The sequence below is a fragment of the Fringilla coelebs genome (assembly GCF_963513975.1).
Source record: "Fringilla coelebs genome assembly, chromosome: 6".
Lineage (NCBI taxonomy): Eukaryota > Metazoa > Chordata > Aves > Passeriformes > Fringillidae > Fringilla > Fringilla coelebs.
In genome coordinates, this window is record NC_140034.1 from 20,533,784 (window position 1) to 20,555,301 (window position 21,518).

At 35.2% G+C, this 21,518-nt stretch overlaps 1 protein-coding gene across 1 annotated transcript in view; it reads left to right on the top strand.

Moving 5' to 3' along the window:
- Positions 1-267: 267 nt before the first annotated feature.
- The window catches only part of CEP128 (centrosomal protein 128), a gene marked incomplete at its 5' end in the record, with an annotated part of 91,154 nt that continues 69,903 nt past the window's right edge, over positions 268-21,518 (top strand). The window contains 8 exons of the mRNA XM_084207070.1: positions 268-411; positions 1,753-1,839; positions 3,218-3,344; positions 4,259-4,380; positions 7,568-7,659; positions 8,352-8,424; positions 13,662-13,778; positions 20,897-20,983. Of these exons, the coding sequence (XP_084063196.1) occupies positions 268-411; positions 1,753-1,839; positions 3,218-3,344; positions 4,259-4,380; positions 7,568-7,659; positions 8,352-8,424; positions 13,662-13,778; positions 20,897-20,983 (849 nt within the window). The remainder of the gene's footprint in view (positions 412-1,752; positions 1,840-3,217; positions 3,345-4,258; positions 4,381-7,567; positions 7,660-8,351; positions 8,425-13,661; positions 13,779-20,896; positions 20,984-21,518) is intronic.

A 21,518-nucleotide genomic window follows, 5' to 3' on the forward strand; every position in this document is an offset into this window, starting at 1 on the left:
CATATTTGCATATTTTGATTTAATTTGCTCCTAAGAGGCTCTGCCTACTGCATCCTGACCCTGCTTCATAGTGTCAACAAAGGTAATAACTGAGGAGCAGTTGGAAGATCTGCTTCAAAAGTACATCCTGCTGACCCAAACCCAAAAGGCAAATGTAATCTGAGTTTATGAAGTTGTTTTGGGAATATTGTGTAAGACTTCAGTTACAGACAGGAATTAACACACATTTACTTTTTCTGATCTTCCTGCCTAGGCTTCAAGACACTGATGGCAGATTCATCCAGTGATTCAGACAATTTATTTACGGGTCGGATTGGAAGGCGGCCTTTGAGAGCATCCCACAGCAGAGCTCAGAAGTATGGTGCTGAAGAAGTTACAGAGAAGATCCATACTTTAGCAAGCACTTTGCAGGTTGTTTACAAAATACAGCTTTTTAAGTATTTATAGTGCCTGCATTTCTGTAACGCAGGGTCAAATTTTAATTTCTGAAGTCGTGGAGTGTACTGTACAGATAGGAAACATTGCTTTCTCTGCAAACCAAAGATGGTTTTGGGAAATAATTTATACTGCTTTGGAGTTGAAAGTGTGTGGCTTGTCACACTTTTATACAGCTGCTATATCAGACAGCAGTAGAATGGTATTAGAAGCAATGATGTGTTGGGGAATACTATTTATAAAGTTAGGAAACTGAGTAAGGGCAAAACAGCTTTGTTAGATTCTCACAAAAGGCATGAAATTTTCTAGCAGAAAGTGTCAGTCTTGTCTTGGTTGTCTTTGTGGTGTGAAAAATTTCCAAATTTCTGATAAATATGTAAGTTGTCAATTCTTTCAGAAGAGAGGTTACATTTCAAATATTTTCTAGATGGGAAAAAGCACTGTGAGAAGTAATTCTAAACTTGTAAGAGAGCAAGAAAAAGTGGAGGGTGCAGAGGGAATATCTGTTTTGCAAATGGGAGGAGACATTTGGCTATGCTGACACCATTAGTGCTGGAGAATTTACTCCCATTCTTCTCTAGTTGACAGTTCTGAATACCTAGAGTGGGTGGGTGTATGTTTTATTACTTATTGTTTGAATAGCAATATTTTTGTAAAATATATGAGAAGAGAAAAATAAATATAGATAGTAAATTTAAAATTCAAAACTTCTTATCTGGAAAATAAACATCAATCTAGAAAAAATAATAAGAATACAATCTGACTACTTTTTAAAAGGGATTCTTTGGTATTCTGATTCTGTCAAACCTCTTTCTAGCTGTTCTTCTGAAATTCTGATTTTAAGCTAATTGCTTTTTGTGGACTGCTTTTCAGCAGATCTTCCATCTGATCCAGGTGTTTATCTGGTCAGAAAATACTCATGCAGTGACCTTACGTAGCATGTTCACCTTCAAAAACTTGTTATTTCTCAGATAACTATTCTGTTCTACAAGCAGCTAATGTTAAGATTGTTGGATTAAAAAGTTTTTTCTACAGAATGGCTGAAACATAAAAATACCTTTTATTTGATGCTGAGGCCTTACTGTTCTACTGAAATTATAGAATTTGGTTCGTTTTTTTTTTTCTTCTTCATTTTCCTCCCTTTAGCCATCCCTTCAGATTCTGGTTACTTGAATAGGATTTTAAATGCTTAGATCCTTTAGAAAGCATTTGTGTTTCCATTTAATCTTAGAAATCAGTAAGAATAAAGACAACAGTAGTGTTTGATTAAAGGAGGTTTCTGTTTTGACTTTTTTTTCTAAAATTTTTTTATTTAAGGATACCAACAGAAATCTAAGACACGTTGACCATTTGCTAGGACAATACAGAGAATACAACAAGGAACAAACCAAAGCAATAACAACTGTGAGCAACTTTCAGTTTATCTTAACTTTTTTGGTCTTTTTCATTCGTAGAATTCATAGCTTGGTATTGGTAAAAAAAAACAACTTGGTATTACTGGACAGGATATATAAGGAGTTAAGTAGCTCTAAACAGAAACTTTTAATATTTATTTGAGCAAACTAAACCATAATATAGTAATATGTTGTGTAATGAAACTCTGACAGGTTTTGTGGGCTCATTACTTCTCTGGTTTATAAACATCCTGTAGATTATGTTATGGTACTATTCAAGTACAAGATGTGTAGCTGAAATAGAGTATTAAGGAACATCTTTCTTTTGCAGGAAGAAGTGGTAAGATAAAAGCTGAATTACAGCAGGGAATGAGATTGTGATCATACTGGTGTAGCTTTTTTTCCTGTAATTCTACAATAGTTTCTGGATCTGTTGACCAGCTTGCTCTAAATTGCAGAAAGGACGAAAATTCTAAAATTAGTCTTCTCATTTTAGAAACTCAAACTTCTACAAGCTTGAAAACAGGTGTCTTAGAGAAAACAAACAAATTAGTGCTGCTAGGGCAAGAGAGATTTACAATTTGGTTACAAACAAGCTGCAGCAGGTGCTGCCTTAAAACAGATACATATGAAATTTAGAGTATTTTACATGTGAAGGTAGAGACAGTGAAGAAGCAAATGTGTAGAAAAGAAAGCTTGTTTTCTTCAGAGAAATAGATCCAACACTATATAATTCTGCGGGAGTAAAGCATCTATTTAACCATTGTTTACAAGCTTCTCGCTTGGAAAAAGAGAACCTTTAGAAATTGATGTTTTGTGGATTGTAAAATAAAGGTGTAACAAGGCAAGTGGCTAAGAACCAAAGTTAACAAATGCAATTGTAAAAAAAACGAGATGTAAGTTTGAAAAATGAAGAACTAATTTTTGAATATAGCTAGTTCTCTACTCTTAAATTGAGAATGGCTTCCTTTTCCTGAAAGTAAAACTTCTAAAAATAGGGGTTTCTGTAAAGCTGCTTAGGGAAATTTGATAGCCTTGTAAAATTGATTCCAGGTAGGGCTGGCGGAAGAATTCCAATAAAAAATAATTTCTTTGAAGTTATTTTCTGAATTTTGCGGAACTGTTAATGAGCATTGCTGACAAATAGGTCTTATTTTGGTTGTAGAAGATAAACTTTTGTGTTTTCATGATGGTGCACCATGTGGTGCACCACTGTTTTAAGAAACTTGATATTTGAAGCTGCCAATGTTAGAAGCATGTTTTGCTATAATTACAGGAATGTGATATATGAGATATTGAAGAAAAGCTGTTATTAATTCATAGCTGTACTTGGCTTAAAAATAGCTTAGTTTGTGTTCATATTTCAATAAATTATAACTTTTCTACAGTTAAAAGAAACACTGGAGCAATCTATAGGTCAATTGAGGAGCCAGCGACTAGCACGAAACTCTGGAATGAGAAGTGCGTCTCTTTCAAGCTTATATCCCAGTGACCTGGATGGAGAAGAAACATCAGGTAAAATACTTGAAGGACTTGAGTACCCTTGAATTATGTCATATAGCTGTGTTATGCAAAGAGGAAATCAAGAAAAATGTGTAGAGGTAGTCTTATGGAAAGTCATCATTGATTACTTTGGAGAAACTGAATTTAGAAATTTGGGAGACCTGCATTAAGTTATGCAGTTGTTTATGTGGTAATTTTTTCCAGCTTTCTGTTTCTGTATTTTCTGCTGATATCCCAGGAGATCTAAATGAAATGTTGATTCTTTCAGCTGAGGAAATTAATTTTCCACTGCATGAGTTGTAGGTGCCTACAAGTTAAAGCTAAATCCAAAAGATATTGCAGCTTCTGAAGCTTGCTTCACAACAAAAAGGGAATTTAAATTCTAAATGCATGAGATTATGGATTTTTGGAAACAGTGGAAAAGAAAAAAACAGATATTATTTATGACACACAAAAGAGTAGGTTTTTTTCCTTGTATGTCTCACAAAATTAATTAATATTTTGGGAAAAGGTATGTTTGGGAGGAGTATTCTTTTGAGAGATAGTATTTAATATATTTTAGTAGAAAGCTCTAAAAATCTAATTTCTATGTAAAAGCTGTGAAATATAATAGTTTGAAGCTCTGATTCACGTGGAGGAAAAAGTGGTTGGTTGGGCAAATAAAATTTGAGGAAAAACTACTCCTTGGAGAAACAATTCCTCTCTCTAGAATACTTGTATGTCACGGGTAAGAAATGTTTAAAGTCAAGAAGAATCCTAAGAGTCATATGCATGATATGTAATTCAGTAGTTGTTTTGTCTGTAATGTGACCTAGAAGGATGTTGTCAAGATGAAATAAGCCTTTTTTGTGAAGCAAAATGAAAAATTTCCCATACAAAATTTTGTTTTCCTGCCTTTTTTTTTTTTTGTATCATATCTCCTGCAGGCAACCGCCACTTCCTGCCCACCTCCCCTTTCAGGGATTACGGAGACTCACAGGGCAATAAACACCGAAGGTCTCGATCTGCAAGTGTTCGATTTGTCAGTGAGGCACAGAACGTGGAGCAGGTACAGAGCACTAATGGGAGTTGCTGTTCCAAACAGGCAGTATGTTTACTCTTTGAGAGTCAGAGAATCTCAAAGACTCTTTGCTTTTACATTAAATGAGGTGATTCTGAAGATGCAGCTAAGAATGTTTCAGTTATGATTTGTGCTTTCAATGTTACCTGCTTTTTTCATTAGGCAGTTGCTTCTTGTATCTGTCATGAAGTTTCATGCAAATCATTATAGAGAAAAAGGTGCAGATGGTAGTGATATCAAAAGTAAAATATGAAAATAATCTCCCTACTTTTTAGGCTGTTTTATGACAAAAAAAAAAAATCTCTGAATAGCCTGTTTAGTCTTGAGAAGACTGAGAGGGGATTTCAGTAATGCATATTAATATCTCTAACATGAATGTCAAGAGGATGGTGCCAGACTGTTCAGTGGTGCCCAGTGACAGGACAGGAAGCAATGGCCATAAACTAAAATACAAGGATTCCACCTCAATGTGAGGAAGAGCTTTACAGTGGGTATGGCAGAGCAATGGCACAGGCTGCCCAGGGAGGTTATGGAGTCTCCCTGTCTGGAGACATTCAGAACCCACCTGGACAAGTTTCTGTGTCACCTTTTCTAGGTGACTCTCCCTTGCAGAGTGTCACCATTGAGTCAGGAATGGATGAATGAGTGACACACTCTAGATCTCTTCAGGAGGCTAATAATAATTTTATTAGAAACCCATTCCTTTTTATACACTGTTCAGACACTGGTGGACCTGATTGGTCCTTTAATCAACACACCTCACATGACTGGCTAATTAAGGAGATACCCTTTGGTAAACATATTATGGGAAAACAACTGTTCAAAACATCAGCTGCAAGATTGTTTTAATTCTTTCTCTCAGCCTTCTCAAAACTCTCCAGAACAATTCTTGGGAAATTTTATCTGGATTTCTCTCTCTGACCAGGTTGTCAGTATCCACAGCCGGGGGCTTGGATGGGGTGACCTCCAGAGGTCCCTTTCAGTCAGTTAACATTCGCCTTCGTGCTGAAGTTCAGTGAGGCTGTGGAAGGGAGTTATTCTGCCTTACTTAATGGTGTAGTAATTGCTTTTAGTTCAGTGTAGCTTGACTTGATTTTGAACCAGGTAGTTCTTCATCTTAGTTCTTGGTCTGACCTGTGAGTGGGATAATTTGAGCCTGTATTTCAGGGAGATGATTGGAGGAGAAGATGTGTGTGCCACAGGTAATTTTCATGTCCCTTAACCGGCTTCTGCTTGCAGACTTCAGAAAAAATTAATTCATTGCCTTAATGGGTAAGATTATAGTGTTCCTGTTATCCTACAGGTAGAAAGGAGATTTCACTACCTGTTTTTTGCTTTTTTCAGACAGGGTGGCTAGACTTGCTTGAGTGAATCTGTGTAGATTAATATTAAAGAAGCTGATTGTAAGGTATTCATATTCACTTTATTAAATCAGCCTCAGTTTCCATATAATTTTAAACTTAACTACAACAAGTTTTCTCAGTTGACATTTTGGGAAACGGTAGAAATTTTAGACTTTTATTTAACCCTCTTTCATTGTCTTTTCAATCTAGTTCTTCCCCCATTCCTTCCTCTCCCAAGCTAATAATCCTTGGAAGGAAATAATATTATATGGAAATCTTTCCTCCCAACCATCCAAAATCCTTAGGACTATTTTAGATTATTTTTAGATATTTTATAAATATCTTGGAAATTTTATTTAAGAGATTTCCTGCAATGCATACAGAGTTCTTCATATTAAGTAACTATGTAGGCAAATAGCTTTTGTTTTTCTAGTTTTGGTGATAACTACTGATTTATTCCTTATTCTTGCTTTTCAGTGAATGAATGTGGCTTTTTTCTTTTCATTAACTATTTTGTAAGAAGAGTATAGTGCTTTGAGGAACGATGAACTAGAAGTAGCCATTGATCATGATTATAGGCAGAAATTACACCAGAGATAAAGCTGTACTGCTTAAGTAAATTTGTGGCTTTTTCTTTTTTCTGCAACCACTGTCTCTTTATTCCCATTCTGATTTTTCCTGCTGAAGTAATTTTTCAGCCAAATGATCTTTTTAAGACATTTAAATCCCTCTCCTTCTTAGCACATACATTTTGAAAATACATGTTATTTCAAAGCCTCTCAGGTCAGGTGAGAATTTATGGTTAATCACACAGAGGGGGTAGTAATGCCTGCGTCTGAATGTTGAGGGTAGTCAGCTTGGTTGTGGAAGATCCAGGTTTAAATCTAGGACACAGAACAAAGGAATATTATAAATTAGGGTTTTTCATAACGATAGTCCTGGCCATGGAGTTGTTGACAGCAATAGTTTGCATTAGGATGGATTAACTGTCACTTTCTCTCCCATGAAGAATGAATGACCTCTTCATTTTTATTTGGTCCCTAAAACCTTGTTGATAAATTAGGAGCCTGCTGAATGGGGAAAATTGGAGGTTTTTCAGAGAAAAACTCCTTTTTCAGAAAGTACTTTTCAGAAAGTAGATGTATGGTTTTGTTTTTTGTTGGGGTTTTTTTTTCCCCCAAGGTCTGAAAAAAGATTATGTAAAGTCTTGGGCAAGGTAAAATACCTATTCTTGGTAGTTCCTGAATACATTATACTGTTCTGCTTGTTTCATTTTGAGTTCCTATGTAATCTATTTAGGGTAGCATATATAGCTGGGCAGAGCTTAGTTTTACCCATACTAGCATCTATTAACATGAAATATCTCTCTCCTGAACATTACTTGTTCAGATATTTCAATTTGCTTTGCATTAAGTTAAAGAGGTGGTAGTATAGTGTCTAAGCTCTAAACCACTGAAAAAAAACCATAGTTAGGAAACTTGGTTTAGCAAATAAAGTACTGAAAGTTAAACTACAATGAGCAAGTATTGTGAAGGGTGGATTGAAATAGAAGTTCCTAAGCCTCATCCAGTGGTCCAGGCTCAACTACATTTCATGGAGGGTTTTTTTTTTTTTGGTTTTTTTTTTGTTTTGGTTTTTTTTTCTTGTTTTGGTTTTGTTTTTTTTTTTTTTTTGTTTTTTTTTTTTTTTTTTTTTTTTTGTTTTTTGTTTGTTTTGTTATTTTTATCTGCTTTATTTTAAAAAATGTGTATATGTGTAGATATGTATTTTTGGAATATCACAGATAAAAGCATTCCTAAGCCTTGGCATAATTTGTGTACTTTCACTTACAGCTGCATTCTTTCCACCAGTCTCTTCGAGATCTCAGCAGTGAACAAGTTCGCCTGGGAGATGACATCAGTCGCGAGCTTTCAAGAAGAAATCGGTATAAACAGAACATAACTCCGTGTGGAAAAAAATTCTTAAACTCTTATTTCAAAAAATAATTTTGGGGAGAATGAGTGATTGTACAACATGTAGATGAAAGCAGGATTATGAACTGCTTGTTTTATGTCATCTTCTGCAGTATTTACAAATGTAAATAACACCTACCAATTCTAATTTGTATAATATATGGGGCTTTCCTCAACTTTTTCAAATATATGCACAAAATGACAAGGTCTAGGAGATTTCTTTTATTATAGCTTTTCTCCTAGTTTGCTCTTGTTACTGAGTCCCTTCAGGGCAAGCTCTCCTGCAGGCCATAACGTATATACTTTCTCAACATGTGGTGCTTTGTTCAATAGCAATAACAGGAGTTAGACGGTTAATTCCTAGGAGGAAAGGACTGTTCAAAAGGACTGTGTAGATGTGTTCATAATTTTTTTCTGTTGACCTGATACGTAGCTGATACTTAGATGCTCTGTTTCTTCACATGAGGATTGAGAATGCTTTCTATCATGAATTTTCCACTTGAGGCTTGTTTCTCATTATGCTATAAATTATTATGAATGGGATGTAGAACAAAATGAAGTAGCAAAATTCTTGGGGGAATTGTTGCTGCTTAAAATTATCATGGGTGTTACTTGTTACTTAGCTTCTGCACTGTAGAATATTGTCTTATGTTTTTCTATGAAGGACTGATGCTGAATTAAGGAAGACTCTAGAAGAATTGTCTGAAAAGCTCACGGAATCCCAAAGACAAGAAACGGTGAGTGTGACTAACATGGAAAGGATTATTTAAATCTAGTATTCTAAACAAGACGTGGCTTCTAGTTTAATGTATCTGTTGGTAATTGGTATGTCATACTAATATGTATATCTGAACATGATACTATTTGGGCTGCTATGGGTTGTCGAAATGTTACCCTTCAATAATGAAATCAGCAAGACAAGTTTTATATTTCAGGTTCTTGTTTTAAGTACAAGTGTTTTACAGATATGTGTATTGTGAATTTTTCTGTTTCAAAATTCACAACCTTGGAGAAAGCTGCTTTTTAACTTTGAACATTGTTTGAATGCTGTTACAGCTGTTGAAGGTACCTTTGGGAAGATACAAGCTTTCCCATGTTATGATGATAAATACTATTGTTTCTTCTTCCTCCATCCCTCCCTTCCTGTTCTTTTCAATCCTTACCATGTGTGTAGCAAAATGGAAGGAGTCTCTTTGGGCTGTACTCTTCTCTAAATGCTTCCTGACAAAATGTAGCAAAGAAGGCAGGACAGCAATGACAGTCTTTTCTTTTTTGTCTCCTGTATCTGTTGGAAGCAGACTAACTGCACTCTACCTTACTTAAATCTGAAAGAGATCTGGTACTAAGATCGAAGTCAAACACATATTGCTGTAGGAACAAGAGAAGTTGAGAATCACCCTAGGTAGTTCTTGACTTGAGTGTATGCTTTGTGTAAGCATTTACTGTGATACTAGTAGCAAAGCTGACTTTTCAGAGCAGGTGTTATATGTGCATATTTTCCTCTAGGTGATTCATCTTGCTCTAAAATTTCATGAATTGGTACTAAATGCTCTGTCAAGGGCTGTAGTGATGTGCTTGTTACTGATAACAATATTGTTGGCATGGACCACTTGTTGGTACCAGCAGACTTAATAAATATCCTTGTGTAAATTCATGTTTCTAGTTAAATTAGACATTGATTCAAGAGACACTATCTGTACCAGTCATGTTCTTGATATGATAGGGTCCATCAGGGAAGGAAGACTTGCCTTGTCATCCTTTGTAGTCTGACAAAGCAATATGATGGGATTGTCTTTGTTAGAATGTTAATTTTGATTTCTCCAGTAGCCTGGTTGGATAAAGTAAGTTTATCTGATAAAGAATTCTTGATACTTGGAAAATGCTGTGTTTTTCTTGTAGCAGACTTCTCAGTATACTTATTTTTTTTTCTCTTGCCTGAAGTTGTTCAGGAACTTTTGTCCTTAGTGCCTTTAGGCTTGGGAGTGTTTATCACCTCAAGGATTGCCATCCTTGTATTTATATTCTGCTGTATGTTTCTTGGCAATAAATTGTCAACTAGAAATCTTGATAATTTCACAGGATGAGCTTATGGTAGAAACATTCTTTTCAGTTCAGTGTCCTTAAGTAATTTTTTTTTTTTGAGACATATATCTAAATTCTTACAGTTTGGTATATTTGGGGCTGTTTGAAAATTGCCTGTATGTAGATGTGTGATGATAAAGGTCTAAGTCACTGCAGTTCTTCTGAGTCACTAGTTCAGAATTTATTTTTATAAAGGTTTATGATTCTTAGAGCCTTTTTGATGCTGCATTTTGAGTACTTTAGGATTCAAGCATCACAATCAAAGCACAATATTTTACCTGGAAAGAGAGCTTTTCCATGCCAATATAAAAAACAGATGACATTGGAGGCGGTGACTCAAGCATAGTTGGATCCCTGTTTCAAGTCAAGCATTCTTCATGGCCTTGTACCTGAGAATTTATGTGCAGTTTTGCTAAAAAGCCTTTCTGGTTCTGCAGCTCACTATATCAGAATCTCTTTCTTAGCTAGACATTTTGTGAGATTCCTTTGTTCTTGAAAAGGGTTTGGATGTTTGTTAGACAGGCATATAAGCAATGAAAAGAATATTTACTTTATGGTTATATAACATAGCCCTTTGGATATTTTGTGAGAATTGCTTGGATAGAAGCGCATCTCAAATAGCACAAGATGCTGATCTTTATACATAAAAAGCAACTTTGTCAGAGCACAGTTTAGTTAAAATTCAATAGATGCTTAAGTGAGATGGTGCTGTTATAAAATGATGGTAGACTGTCTCTGGAAGAAGGCAACAATGTCAAGTGAAATAGGTCTTAAGTGGAGTTACTGTGGTTATGATACCTCATAGAGCCAGGATTATTGTCAGATAATGAACTATCCCTCAGAAGATCTGGTATAAGGATTTTTGGTGCTGCACTGGTGACTTGTAAAAGGTGGAACACACATTATCATTTGCCATGAGGGAAAAGTTTAACAATATTTAAAGTTATATCTCTGAAAAAAGTTTGCTCTTTTGTGATTTTAATACTCCTGTTTCAAGTATACTTTGATGATAAAATGGGTCAGAACAAGAGCAGCAGCAAAAATCTGTTGAAATAGATTTCTATTAGCAGGACTTTTGCACTAGAAATAACAGTGGAAAGCTGAAAAGCAGGTCAGAAATTCAATAAGTAGGATGGTGCTTTTTGTACAGTAAGCATCCAGCATCTTCCACGAGATTATATTTAGCTGCATGACTTAAATGTCACCCTAGTTTTAAAAAGGACAGTCTGTTCTTTGTGTTTAAATGTGGGGGAGGGGAGGAACTTTTTGATAGCAGCAAAATCTATGAAAACAGATTAAGCTACCTGAAAGCTGTATGTGGAGACACAGCTCTAGTACCATCATTATTATTCAGATAGTCTGTTGCTAAAAATGCATGCTTGAAATCACATTCTAATATGTTCTGAATGCAGTAATTTAGTGCTAGTATTTCATGTCATTGTGTAGAGCCTCTATATTCTTTGTACTGCCCTTTGGGGAAGCACTTGTCTACACTAAGATTTTTGATAACATTCAAAGGTCAAGGTACATACTTTAATGGTAGAAGTGTTGATCTGAGTCAGGTCATTTGGGACAAAGGAAGACAAGTATGTTTTTAAGTTTACTTAAATATGCATGTACTATTTAATAAATTAACTGTTTCTAATTTTTTTTTAACCCCTACTGTTGTATGCCACAGGCTCTGTGACAATCTTAGGAAAGTCAGAGGCTACAAAAACAGGGAACATAATTCTTGTGGGACATTAAAGCCTTGCTGAAGTGCAAAGGCGTTACCAATACTATACCAATATACAAAGTATGGGAAACAAATCGGAGTTATAAGTAGCATCAAAATGTTTGGTGGTTTGTGTTGGTTGTGGGGTTTTGTTTTTTTTTTTTGGTTAAAGAGGATTATGTCTGTAGCTGAAATTTCCATGACAAATATTATGATTTATAATCCATCTGGTTTAGTACCTTGTTAGAAATAATACAACAGTTGTATCCTGGAGTGAGTTGAAGGAAGTCAGAGGCAAGGCAAATCACCTCATAAAGTTACTGTCTTACTCATTCTGAGTTGGTGATAATTTGTAATCAAATCTGAACTTGGTGGGAATCTAAAGCCTGTCTAGTGCTGCCTTGTGTCATGTTATCTGCTGTGCATGCTACACCCATGACAGTGAAGAAGTTACTGAACTCTCCTTTGGAATGTCATCTTTGGGGGTGATGTTATTTTTGAATCTTCCGTCAAGTCAAAATTGTATGTTTTCTTTCTTAATAGTGCACTATAATTAGGGCACTAAATTAATGCTTAACAGCACTAAAGCTATTAAGAAAGTGCTTCACTGAAAAAGGTTCATGAGAGAGCTGAGAAAGGTTGTGTCTTCAGAAGCACTTAGTCAAAATTTTTCAAAAACTGTTAAAACATTACTGTTTCATTTCTTTATGTTAGATATGTATGGGGAAAAAGATGACAGTTTATTTCCTTGGTTTCAGCGAAGATATAACAAGTTTAGTGACTGTTATTTTTTGTTCCTACTACTTATTATCATTGTTTCTGTTAGGTGGAGTATTTTATGAATTCTGAGAAGTAAAGCTAAGTGGTACCTGTCAAAACAAACATTGCGATGTGGTCTTTATCTTCTTTTATACATTAGGTTTTAGTAAGTAATTTTTCTGGATTATGGCTGCAGAGCTTTCACAACTTCATGAAAATGTGTGGTTTGATGCTGTACCAGCCATCTCCTGATGGTTTTAGGAAAAAATACAATATTCCAGACTGTAAGCTGACTGTTCATCTGGCTGCACAAACTAGAAATGTTTTCTGAGAGATGTATTCTGTTGTAAAGAAAAAGAATGTTTTGTTCATTAAGCCTTGTGAAGCCCAGATCATAAGTGTAGCCTTGACTGTGTTTCTGTTACTACATAAGTTGTGTTGCTCATGGTAACATTTTCTATGCATGCATATGCCTAGTGCTAATAGAAGTGTGCTTAATGAAGAAAGATGAGAACTTACCTCCACATACATCAAAAGCTAATAGTCGAATGGTGCTTTATTTTTTATCTTTTTTTATCTCTATATTTCTCTTTTTATCTAATTATAATTTGGTAATGGATATATTGCTTTCTAGTGTTTTAAAATAATTAGTTTTAAGGTAGGGAGGAAATTATACATAAGTATTTTTCTTACTAATCTTTTACAAAATATATTTAATTTGCTGCCTCAAGAGGGTGCTGTCTGCTAGCAGCTTGAATTGCAAAAGTGAAGAAATTCTGGTATTCTAGTCTGATTGAACTTTTATGTTCATAATCCAAGTTGCTTTAATAAACACCTGTAGTTGTTTGTATTAGTTTTTACATGGATTCACAAAATACTGGGAAAAAAGCTTAAAGTGATGTAATAATTTTGTGTTGTTACAGTCATTCTTATGTATTTAGTTCTTGTTTACTACTTTTTACTCACAGATTTTGGATCATGAAAGAGGCAAATACTGGTCTGTTTTGCAGGCTGGAGATTACCCTCTGGAAGGAAATGTCCTTCCAGAGGGTAATCAGGCTTGTGACGGGGAAGCTATGACTTCTGTATTGCAACTTCACATTAGGCTGCTCTAACCTTGATAATGAGATATTTAACCCTTGAGTAGAACCACCACTGCAGAGAAAAATATGCATACACATGAAGGAGAATACTGCCAGCAAGATAACTGTTTGGTTCCCTGCCTGAGTACTTCTGGAGTACTGACTGCTATAACTAGTTATTTTCTCTACCATTCTAAATCTGCTTTAATAAAACACAAACTATGTTCTCTTTTCATTTTGCCCCATACATAATCTGTTTACATTTTTGCCATTGATACTTTCACATATATTAAAGGGCACACTGATTTCCTACAGCATGTGTTTTTTCCTTTTGAAGGTATCAGAACGGGTCGAGAGAAGACTTCAGGAGATAGAAGAAGAGATGCGTGCTGAAAGACAGCTCGTAGAAAGGCGCCAGGACCAGCTGGGCCATGTGTCCCTTCAATTACAGGAGGTATGAAACAAAAGCTTCCCTTGGATTTAGGATTTAGTTAGGAATGTGTTGCATTTGTGAGCCTTTACCTGTCAAATTGGCAGAAGTGCTCTTATCTTGGGCACATATTTTAACTCTTGGTCCAGCTCACATTGTTTTGATGACCATATAATACCAAGCACAGTCTCAGTCCTTCATTATATTGTCCTGACAATATTTAGACCTTTTTGGTAACTGCCACAAATCTTCTAACAACTTACCCCCTATGCCCTTCCTGAAAACCTAAGCAAACAAAAGCAAGTCATTAGCTGTGTTTTTTCAATTAAAAGGTTTTATTTTCTAAAAGGTAAACTTTGCTTGCTCATGCAAATGAACACTTTAATTTATTCCAACAAGCAATCTAAAGCACTGTAGTGGCCAAAAAACTTTTTACTGCTTTTCAGTTTTATTCAACAATACCTGGTGAAATAAAAAATACTGTTTAGGAGACAAATAGAAATGTTTAGAATATAAGTTAAAATTTGAGACAACTATTAGCTTTTTTCTTCTTGTTTTAGAAAACATATGAAAAATACTTCTTTTTGATTTTACTTCTGTTTGGAAAATCTGTGTCGTAACATAGTGTGACTTTTTATTTCACTCCACTTAAGATAAAATTTGCAATGTCATCTCTATCTGTGCAATAGGATACTATAATTGAGAAGAAATATGCAATTTCTTGATTTTTACTCTTAGTGTTTGCAACATAGCTTTTTGGAAGGCTTTATACTGTGCAGTGATACTGAGGAACCTTGCTCATGGCGCTATGTATTTCAGGTAAAGCTAGAGATTGTTCAAAGATGTCATATTTTAGAGGATGATATGCTGTTTTTTAATATAGATAAAAAGTAACATTTATCAAAAGGCTTGCAATCCTTCTGCCAGCATTTCAGAAAGAGTTATTGTTTCATTTTCCTTCCAGTTTATTCCAGTTGTGCCCTAGTTGGTGAAAAGAACTAGAGTACTGAATTTCAGTTTTCATTGCTCTTTAATATGCCTATGTCCACTTCTAGATTCTTCAGTTGTGCCTTCAGGCTGGGGAAGGGATGCCTAATACAATGTATTGGTGTGATTTGATAGTGTTATCGGCAGAATGGAACATTCTTCTTTTATCCTTTTTAAGGGATGATGTCTTGTATTCTCTAAAGCGAGAATTGACACTAAAGTGATACGTTGCCACTGCCATAGTTGCCTTAGAAAGAAAACTTGAATTCAAGTGAATGGGTTCAAATGTAGTTCCGATAATTTCCATATGGTCTTACATAATAGGAAGGACCGTATTCTATGTGATTATGAGCCTCCAGGCTGGGTGCCTTTATTCTTTGGTAGCTCACCATTTGAATTTCATGCAAAAAGAAATACTAAGTACATCCTAGACCTTCTATTCCCCTAAGATGTCCAGCTGTGAATTGAGATGGTTTAACAGTTTCTTCTGTAAATTCTACTTTATTTTTGTAAGTTATTTTTCCTGAGAAGCCTCTTTCTAAAATCAGTTTAAGTTGCTGTGTTTTAGAAAGAATGTACTTGAACTGCCCTGTGTACTTTTTCATAGCCTAGTGAGAATAAAGTAAATAAATATTTTGCTACAATTGTTATTTGGATGACACGTTTCTGCATAATTTTGAGCTTGTTATTTTGTTATTCTCTTTCTTGCCCTTTGTAATTTGAATTGTGAGTTAGATAGACTCTAAACACTGACAGTGGCTTCAGCCTTGTGGTAATCATTGCACAGACACACTGTTCTATTGAACTCTACTTCTGTTTTCATTTATTTCTCCAAGATGCTTCCCCAATAACATTACTGGAAAGGAGGGCAGTGTTTGGACTGAATTTTGAAATCCTGCCATTTAATATGGCCTGAATGATTTACAGAGAAATACAATTTAAAACATTTGTGTCTGTTTAATGATATACTTTTTTCATTAGTTTGCCTGTTACACATTTCAAACCAAATCAAATTTTACTTTTGCATGTGATCAGTAGTTACTCTAATTAAGAAATTGTGTGACATTTGTGAGGATTAAATGCTATTTTTTTTCAGTGAAGTGCAATGCCGGTAACTGACCACTACGTGTCAGTGTTTTGCCATAAGAGAATCACCTTCCTAAATTGCAATTATTAAATTATATATTTTCAGGATCTAACACAACATGATGATACGTTTATTTTGGCCTTTCTCTTGTCTGTCTTTTCTTTCTCTCAGTTTTTTGTATAATGTGCAAACTTCTTATTTGTATTGTAGTATTACATATTACGTCATAATCATAGATTGATTATGAACCAGGAAGATATCTTTGTGTATACTGACCATTAAGAAAGCTTGATGCATAAAATGTTGTATCTTTAAGTTTTAAATTTGAATTTTAGTTTTGAATCTTTAACCTGTCTGTGCTGTGTGAAGTTGTAGAAAAACTATTTTCTGCACATTTTATGTCTCTCTTACCTTAGTGTGTATCAGTACATTTAATCAGCAATTACTGCAAATTAGAAAATAGCATTTAACAAACAAATTCATGCAAATTGTATATCTTAATTTTTTCTATATTCCTGATATAAGCATGTTTCTGATTAGAAAGAAGAACAAATATTCTTTTCTTGCCGGGGGCATTGACATGTATACATGAATTGCTTTAACAACTGCATTTGTTGTGTAATGAAAACTATCTTGAGATTCCTCAGTGCTTCTTTTTTTTTTGAATATAAAGACACCATCACCTCTTACTTTTTCCTTGCATTTTTACATTTGTTGTCTAAAACAAGATCAAGTATCATTCTTAAAAATGTTTTCTTTGCATTCCTTTCTGTGCATTGGGTGTCCTGGATGGCTTTACAAAATTTTCTGCTTGGCTTCCTGGATTTTGGTGAAATGTGTCCATGTGTTCATGCTTGGCGTGCTTTAGGTCAACAGAATCATCATTATTGAACCTTTTGAATCCACTGACTGGTAAGGCAGTGCCTGCAGTTATGTCTTAAGCTAGCAACTTGGGTAGGCCAGGAGGCATTTTTTAACTTTCTCTTAGTCCAGCTGTATACTTAGATTTTGTTTGCCTCCCTCTACAAATACCATGAACTGCAAGAAGCTGGTGGACAGAGAGTGGGGTAAACTGATGGTCAGAAGTGTTATTGAACATTTTTTTGCATTTTTTTGCGTATTTTTATCACTGATCTTTTTAGACAAACATAAACATGATCTGTGCTCTGAGCCACCTGAATATTTTAGTGCATTGTTGATACTTGCTCTTTGGCTCTGTGCTATGCAACCTTTGGCCAATGGTTTCTGTTTTGACTGTAGTTTGAATCTGACTCTTGCCTGGAGCATGAATAAGTCTCATAGATATCTGTCACTGAAATAGCTAGGTAGTCCCTTTTTAACTGCTTGGCTGGTATGTTTAGGGAACATACTTGGAGTCATGTTCATCACTAGTGTAGCTAGTTAAGGAAAGTATTTTCATTCAGATTAGGATGTGGTACATTTTTGCCTTGCTCTAAATTATAGCTTGCGGCTGTTCTGCTTGTATGTTTGTGATAGTAGGAAAAACTCACTGATCAGTCTCACTTTGAAAGAGCAAGTTTCAGTTTGTGGTCTGTACACAGCTTTCAAAAAGTCTGGTTTTATTTAAAAAGAAAAAACAATACAGCAAAACCAAACTGAGACCAAAACCTAAACCCTAAGAAACGTAGGCTTAAGTTGCTGTGAAAGTTATGATTTGCTCTTGGAAGGTTATCATATGTTGGAAAGATTGAGAACTTGAGTTGTTTCACAATCATCCCCGTAGTTTTCCTCATGTATAAGAAAAAGTAATCTATGAAGCAGTAAGTTATGATTTTGAAGTTTTGGGGTTCAATAGATGCTCTGTGTATGTGGAAGAGGTATGTTCAGTTGGGATATACCAGTTATATTTGTATTCTAATGCTGTCTTATGCTAGTGAGCTCTTTATAAAGACTGTAGGAGTTGCCCTCCTTAGTCATCTAGCCTGACCACCTAGCAGGCAGTGGAACGTGGAGCTGGTCCTTCCCAAAGCCATGCTGTGAAGACCTCCATACAGGGAAGTTCTCTGTCTCCTTGTGGCCTCCTTCAAGGTCTCATCAACCTCACCAGTCTCTTCCAGACTAACCTGTACACTAATGCTTTCAGAGGAGGATCTTGGTAGGAGAATCCTGTTGACTGTAGGCCTGTTCCCATTCCTTGGTGCTTCAGCTCCTCTGGGCAGTGTCTGTCTGCTGTTTGGGAGCCATCAGGGAGGAGTTTGTGCTTGAACTGCTGTCCTTAGCATCCTTTTTCCTACTTCCCATATTTGACTTCTTCAACCCCTTCTTTGGGGACAACAAATGAAATCAAAGAATCAGTTGGATCTTTACATGTTTTGTGGGTTGTTTTTTTTTTTCTTTTACCCCTCCCAAGAGGAAGCTTGTATAGTGATCTTTAGTGGAGAAAAAACAAATGTGGCCCAAAAAGAGGATTATATTAAAAAGAGTACAGAAAAGAGGCAAAACACAGAATTAACTTTTACCTGTACACTTTCTGAATTGTTTGCAACAGCTGATGTTTGTCTGGCTGTGTATGACCAGATGTTTCCATTTCCTTATGACATTTTGACTAACTGCTTACCTGGCATCTGCTGGTACAATGCATGTTTCACAGTCCAAGCAGTGCATGTAATATGTTTCAGTTATTGTAACATTACTTCTTTTTTGCAGTATTTTAACTCTGGGGTATCTATCTATATCTCTCTCTATATATGAGCTGTTATTTTCCTTAAAATGAAATGGCTATGGGCTATTTTTGCAATATGCAGAAAATAAAATGGAAGGTTATATTTATAGTATCAGTTACAGTAAAGGATGCATTTCTGTGTGAAATTATTTCTATTTAATAGCCTGAATATCACTCAGGGAAGTTGAAATGGCATATTTATTTCCACGGTTTCTTCTGGGAATTAGGATGTGCTACTGATGCAGAGATATTTTTTGCTTTCAGCAGGAATAATGTTTGAAAATTTTACTAGTATTCCTTAATCCAGCCCAGCTGTAATATTTTCTTTATTATTCTGACCTCTCTAGCCAAATCTGTACATGAAAATGTGCACATTTGGTACTATGTTAACTTAGTGCCAAAAATAAAGTTGGTCTAAAGTTGACTGTCTGTAGCAAAGCTTCTAATTTTGCTAGTAAATTTTGCTGATGGTTGATTGCAGTTAATAGACATCATATATTCCAAGTAGGCTGTTCTGGACCGATACTTCTGGTCATTAAAAATAAATAAAGAAAAAAAACACAAGCCAAAACAAAAACCCTATGAACTTGGGTAATGCAAAACCAGCATTAGCTGAAGAGATGATCTTAGGCTTTTGTTCATGTTGCTTTTTGGGACTTCTTTCAGGAGCCTTTTTGAGTAAAATATGTGCAGTGTTGAGTTTTATAGTTGACTGGAATGATAGATTTAAATCTCTCTTGAATACTTAGGAAAGCACCTTAAATGTGTTACATTCTTCTATCATCTGATTAGGGATCAGATGACTAAAAGTATAACTCTTTATGTGGCATAATATTTTCAGTGGCATAGTTATGATTAATGTCTTTCATGGTCTCAGATTTTTATGTAAGCTGTTCAGGCAGAAGAGTAATCCAAACTGTACAGAAACCCTTAAGTTTTCTGAAGTGAGGGTTTAAGAGGAAGGTAAGTATATAAAGCCATTTATTTTCTTCAGAAGGCTGCTTTTAAAACCAAAACTTCTAAAGCTGAATGCCTGGCTTCACTGCAGTTGATTAATATCTGTTTTCATACACTGAAATTGCTCTTCAGTGTACAGTGAAGAGCAAATGTTCAAAAACTGAATGAAATGGCACAATTTATAGGGACCGATTTCAAGGAAGATAAGAGGAGATTTTCCTATAAATGTAAAATGAAAATGCTGCTTGGGAATGACAGACTGGGAAAAAGAAATTTCTTTCTGGAAAGGCTATGCATTTTCATTGCTGTTCTATTGTTGTTTTAGCAAGTAATTATGAAAGGAATAGACGTACTTATGCTTCAAGATATGGGATGGAAGTAAAAGATTTGTGCTCAGGTACCTAATTAATTGATCTGTGACTAGTGTGAAAAATCCTTGGTCATGTTGCACAGATAAAAACTGTGATTTATCAACAGTTACAGAAATTCATGGCAAATTATCAGTATATGGCTACTGATCTCTTTCAGCTGATGTTTCTAAGTGATATTTAAAATGACCTGATGATTTTACTGTGGCTTGAGATATCTAAACTTGGGTTGTTTATGTTGCAAATATTACATGTCACTAATATCTGTCATGTCTAGTACTTCCTTTGCAGTGATTGGCTTTGTTTGCAAAGTGTTGGTTTGCAGAGGGACTAAGATTTTGTAATTAATATTTAATGCACTTTGATTTCTGTAAGATAGTTTAGAAAGTGTCCACATGTGATTTTAGATACCTCACTCTGAGAGGGAATGGGAAAAGTCCCCATAGATTTGTTTTATTTTTTGTTATTGTTGTCAAGGAAGAGCACATCAATGTTGATAATTTTTGATCAGGAAAGTTTCAGTTGATTCAGTTGTAGTTCTACGGCTTTAAGCATCTGTCCAGATTCAGGAAAAAAATAACCTTTTCCTTTTTTTTTTCTTTTGACTTCTCACACAACCTTATGGTAGTGTTTTCTTTACTACAGTGCATTGAATTTCTTAACATGCACACTTTATATTAGAGAATATATTCTTTTTCTCTGATATGTGCACAGCTAATCTGTAGGGGATCTCTTGAGCCTTTTAGACCTTAATCTAAAGGTGTTTGGGGTCAACTTGAGAGTCTGGAGCTCTATACATCGGAAGGATGTTAGTGCTGCTTTAGACTTTGTGTTTGTCCCTGTTCTCTGCATGGGTGTGTTTATGTATGCATGAACTTATATTTATCTTTTCATAACAATATACATTGGCTTTACGTGGAAATATTGGATGCAGACAGAAAGCATTTGTCTAGATCTTCTTTCTTAAATGTATCAGCAGATTCTTTATTTTGACAGCCTTGGAATGATAGCTTCTGTAAATTTTGTGATGAAGTTTGCAATATATTTTTTTCCTCTAAAGGTTTTAAGGAAGCAAGATGTTAAAGCAGATGAAACAGAAGAACTCATGAGAAATAAACTTGTGAAATATGAAAGCGAAAAGCACCAGGTAAGATGTAATTTTTTTCCTTTTTGTTTGGTTTTAAATGAGAGTATAGTGTCATCTGTTACAGTATATGCTTCCTTTTTCTGAGAAACCAGCAAAGCAAAACTTTCTATGCTCTTTAAGAATTCAAAGTGTGGGATTTTTTTCTGCATCAGAGGCACTGTGAATATAGCTATGCTCAGCTTGTGTCTCTCCTTCAAAGCTCTTCAGTTATAGTACGTTACTTCTAATGACTCTTCCATCCTGCCAGGCAGACAGATTTATAACTTGAGCATAATCCTTGATTTCTTTCTCTGTTTTGTCTCTGAATTTGTATGTAGTCTACTGTTGCTCAGAGCAGCTTTTCTTCATCCCTGCAACTAACTCATGCTGGTTTTTTTGCACCATAGTTGTTATTAATTACTCTTACTAAACTGTTGCCATATTTCATTCTTTCTTTTCATAGGAAACAAAATTTCTTGTATTTCTAATCTAGCAGGATGCTAGGGTTGAATTACACTTTCCCTGTTTGTTTTTTCCACTTGCATGAAGTTTAGCA